Source organism: Procambarus clarkii, unplaced genomic scaffold, assembly GCF_040958095.1.
Source record: "Procambarus clarkii isolate CNS0578487 unplaced genomic scaffold, FALCON_Pclarkii_2.0 HiC_scaffold_1074, whole genome shotgun sequence".
Taxonomy (NCBI): domain Eukaryota; kingdom Metazoa; phylum Arthropoda; class Malacostraca; order Decapoda; family Cambaridae; genus Procambarus; species Procambarus clarkii.
This window is the reverse complement of record NW_027190106.1, coordinates 48,473-53,499: the sequence shown is the minus strand read 5'-3', so window position 1 is coordinate 53,499 and position 5,027 is coordinate 48,473. Positions and strand designations below refer to the sequence as shown.

The following is a 5,027-nucleotide window of genomic DNA, read 5'->3' as shown; positions in this document are numbered from 1 at the left end:
TTTAAATATACCCATGGTAAGGTATTTAGAATGAAGCTTATATTTCTATCTTTCTTGTGACATATAAAACTCTTACGTTTATTAAGAAATCTGCGTGAAATAGGCATGGTTCTGAGATGAATGCTGCGGTTTTCGAGCTCGACGCGCGACAATGGACGCCATGCACATCCAGTGGGTGTTATTGGACCCCATACCCATTCTATGGGTGGTTGGAGCCCCATATTCATTCTATGGGTGGTTGGAGCCCCATACCCATCCTGTGGGTTGTAGTGGACAGCCATACTCATCCTGTGCGTGGTATTGGACCCCATACCCTTCCTGTGTTGTGGATGTGGTCCCCATACTCATCCTGTGGGTGGATGTGACCCTCATACCCATCCTGTGGGTGGTATTGGACCCCTTACCCACCTAACAGGTGGTAGTGGACAATATACCCATCCTAGCTATAGTTGGTATAGTAGACACAATAATATCCTGTTTGCAGTAGTTTACCCCATAGACATTCCAACGTAACATCGTTTTCTGTTAGCGTTCCTACAAAACATCCTTTAAAGATTTGTAAAGCACAAACTATGGTATATAATATTGATTGGTGAAGCACTGTTATTCTATGTAATAATTTGTAGTGCTTATTATAATTTACTAAGAACAACTAATATTTCTCAAAACAAAACTACGAGCCTTCAATAGGAAGTAGCTGATCTGTAATATTCTAAGAGCATGGACAATAGTAGGTAAATTTCACAACCCATGTGGGATCTGAAAACTACAATTTTCCTTATAATTGGACCAATCACGACTATTCTGCTATCTAGGTTGACGGACGGGTACTGTGAAACGTAAATTGGTACGTGAGGAAGAGTTTGGGTTTTGGAAAGAAAGTAACTGGGAATATATCACATATTTACTAAGTCATATTCAACATATTGACTTTAAGCATTAAGTCATATATGTCCTGTCTTGTGTGAGAACGGGTTGTCAAACAACAACATTGCTGACAACTGCTGTGCCAACTGCTGACAACTGCTGTGCAGCTGTAGGTAGGAAAAACACCACACGTACACAAGGCTAGGTAAGAAGTCAGTTGGTGCTATATTGTGCATTGTTGTGAACTTTTGCATTAAAATGCTTGTGTGCTTTGCAAAATTAAAGTAATTACAGTGAATTCTTAACTAACATATACAGTGCAGAATTAAAGTAATTACAGTGAATTCTTAACTAACATATACAGTGCAGTAAGTGTTTAGTATTCTGAGGAACATTTTAAGTGATTAGTTTACTTTTATACAATAAAAAATGGCAAATATATCTCAGTTTCCTGCATTTGATCCTGACTTAGTCCAGACAAACCTGTCACAGAGGTGGACCAAATGGCTTAAAAGGTTTGAAAATTTGTTGATAGTTTCAGACATCAAAAGTGCTGAGAGAAAGCGTGCCTTTCTACTTCATTATGTAGGTGATAGAGCAGGGGTGGGCAACCTTTTTGAGAGTGCGTGCCAAAATCAGTCAAGTCTCTGACACAAACTTTTTCCACGTGCCAACCATTTTTTTTAGAACATATTTGGTATCTCTTAAGAACTTTTTAAACGAAAAAATAATAAATTACCTCAGTGCAGTAAAACATAGTATAAAAAAAAAAACAGAAAAAAAAATTTATTTAACCTTCAGAAGTACATTTCAACAGCCTTTAAGCTTTTGTGACTTTAATAGAATACAACAGATAAAAAACTTGTTGACTCCTTTTATATACTGTCAGTGAGACTTCTGCTGCTGCATAACTGATGACAGAGATTTTACATCGGGTTTATATTTAGTAACAGTGAGAGATATGCATGCAGCGCTAGTTTCATCTGTCATGCTACTCCTGTTACGAGACTTAGCAAAGTTCATAATTGAGAACAAAGATTCGCAAGCATATGTAGACGAAAACATGGTTAGCAATGCTGTTGCAAGGTTTTTTAAACAGACATAATTTTCTGGAATAGCATTCCAAGTCCTTAATACTTCGTTTTCCGCATTTCTCTTTGTTACTTTCATCTCTAATCTCTCTCTTTCAATATTTTCCAAGTCAACTCTAAGGTCAACAAATTTCTGCTTCCAAAATGAGCTACTCTGAAATTCAATCAACTGCATCTCAAAATCATCCATGTCTATCCATGAAAACATTTGCAAGTTTAGTTCATCCATTTTGATGCTGTCTGGAAACTTGATGAACTTTACTGTGTCTTCCAGTTCTCTGAATTTGGCAAATCTTGTAGAGAACTGCCAAACTGTTGACTCGATAATGTTTACAAACAGCTTTTGAAGACATTTGTGGTCTGTTCTGTCATCTTTTAGATCACTGATGTACCTCTTTAGGTTTGGAAAGTATCTAAATCTCTCATTATCTACATCCTTCTTAAAAACTTTAAGCTTCATTTCAAAAGCTTTTATGTAACAAAACATAACATCAAGTGTCTTACCAGAGCCCTGTAACTTAATATTCAATTCATTTAAATGTTCACAAAAATGTGCAAAAACATCTGTTTACAAACCCACACGATGTCAGAAAATTCATGGTATGACACTTGTTGGTCGTTCAAATAGAGCTTTATTTCATCTAAGCATTCAATAAGTCGTTTCAGAACCAAGCCTCTGCTAAGCCAACGAACACAAATTCATCAACACAAATAGAAAAAAACTTGCATGAAGACAAATCTTTTGTAAATTGTTCAGCTGTATTTCTTTCCAACTTAAGTATCCTATTTTTAACTGTTTTCCTACTCACAGGCAAATCTTTAATGCGCTGAATAATCTTTTTCTTTTCTGAAAAGTTGTCAAAAAGAAAAGGTGTACATTCTAGCCAAGCTTCTTTAATATAGTCCCCATCACAGAGAGGTTTTCCGTGTTGGGCAATAATTTTTGAAACTTCAAAACTAGCAGCAACTAAGTTGGAACTGGGCCTACCTGAAATATAATTCATAAAAGTTTCAACTTGTGTTTTTGTCTTGCTCAGTTCACGAGAAATTAATTCTCTTTGTTCCTCCTCAGTTTTATTGCTTAAGTTCTTATGAACATTTTCAAAATGTCTCTTTACAGAAGAAGTTCTACAAACAACTGTGTCAGAACAGAAAATGCATAAAGCTTTATCATCCTTCTTAATCATGCCAAACTTTTCAGTCCAGTATTCCTTAAATTCTCTAATATCCTCTTCATTTGACTGACATCGTTTCTCAGCTGGTGGTGGTGACATTCTGTACAATCTGTACAAAATAAGTAATATATTGATATGCATGGAAGAGAAGGAAGATCAAAAGTAAGTTAAAATAGTATATGATGAGTAACTCCAATGAATAGCAATGATAACGGATTGTGTTGTCGTTGTGAAGTGCAATGACGAGAAATGAATTAGCCTACTTCTACTGAAATGCGAGTATTTAAAGAATTATTTATTTCCTGTTAATATTATAGCACACAAACTTTGTAGTAAAGTATATGTACGTTTATTCTAATACCAATCAATAAGTTTAATAAGCCAATGTTTGAGGTAAGCGTGACGAGACAATGAACATAATAAAAATCTTCAGAGGATTTTTTTTTCTTTTATGAAAATTCGAGGGTTTTCTTTATTTTACATAATTCCAGAAACAACACCAGCAGTCGCTTATCACAAAGACACTACTTCCTAGGCATTGAGTACTTATGCCAAGAGTTTATAAGACTTCACTTGGTTCGATAGACAAAACCCATTTTTGTGTGTTTGTGTGGTGTGTTGTGGCGAAACATCGTTGAGTCGGTGACATCTTGCTTATGTCAGCTCTGTTCTTAGGGAGCAGGCGAGCGAGTACGTGTGAATTTAAGGATTAAGACTATTCTTACAATGACATTGAGTTTCACAAAGTTATTGATTTATAAGGGGAATAATTTTCACCTGGAGATGAAGTACTGACCTTCTTCTCGGGGAGGAGGCAAGTGAGCAACTGTGAGAAACACTACGAAGCAAGACTGCGAGAGAGAGTTACGAGTCTGAACATGTGTTCATTACGGGGACTTCATGCAGCCCGTCCTCCAAACAAAGATCCAAAAGTGATTCCATGCACCCGACAAACCCCCTGTTTATGAATGAAAACCGGTTTACACACGACTCACAACTGCTGACGTTCGAACATATCCGGAACAAGTGCTTCACTGACGAATTTTGTTCGAACCACAACGCTATAATGCTTCACCCACGTACTACAAATACAAATAATCGCCAACAGAACCTAAACACCTAACCTAACCTATCCTATGCCTATTTATACACAATATGCTAATATATTATAATATTAATTTATACTTGAGAAAATTCCCGTTTTGAATGAACAGCATGTTAAAATTTATGAATGCGTCTGTGGGGTCGACCGCTGGTTGTAATGGACTAGAGTCGAGGACGAGTTGCTTCATGGGGGTGGGGGACTGTTGATTTCACTGGTTATATTACGGCCGTCAATGGAGAGAAGGGGAGAGGATAAGAATTATTATCTTTCTTTAGCTTTCGAAGGTGAAGATGCTTTAGATTTAGATAGTAAAGTGAGTTTAATTAATATGCGTCAAACTGAAGTCGGGCGGCATTCAAACACATGAGGTTTAGGGGGGGGGGGAGATGTTGTGGGGGTTTAAATTCAAAGTTTACGAAATTAATTTTTAAAGGTGGGCAGGCATGGCGTATTTTGCCTTCGCAGATATGATTGTCAGTGTACACTATGGTTATGGGTGCAGCCTTTAGGTTAGAAAGGCTTATTACATAAAATATGAGCCAAAGTAAATAGAGGGGAATCATCATACATCGGCATGATCGATGACGTAAAAAAAGAAGGTAACTATGGCAACAAGATCAACTTCTTTTTCTTGAGACCTCTTTAGCTTCGTAGAGCTTAAACCTTTTCACCACCAGGACGTACATATACTGTCATGGCATGTAAGCTTATACCCCAAGGAAAGTAGTTTTTTTTGTCTGTGCTTAGGGTAACATGTGCTTGCATCTGTGCTTAGGGTAACCTATGCTC

The 5,027-nt window shown here is 36.9% G+C and overlaps 1 protein-coding gene across 1 annotated transcript; it reads right to left on the bottom strand.

Annotated features, from left to right (window-relative positions):
- Nucleotides 1–899: 899 nt before the first annotated feature.
- LOC138362020 (EPM2A-interacting protein 1-like) lies at nucleotides 900–4,814 on the bottom strand. The gene is made up of 2 exons (XM_069320960.1): nucleotides 4,807–4,814; nucleotides 900–3,242 (listed from the first exon to the last, which is right to left on the bottom strand). The coding sequence occupies exons 1-2, from the start codon at nucleotides 4,812–4,814 to the stop codon at nucleotides 2,621–2,623; spliced, it is 630 nt and encodes a 209-aa protein (XP_069177061.1). The 3' UTR covers nucleotides 900–2,620.
- Nucleotides 4,815–5,027: the final 213 nt, after the last annotated feature.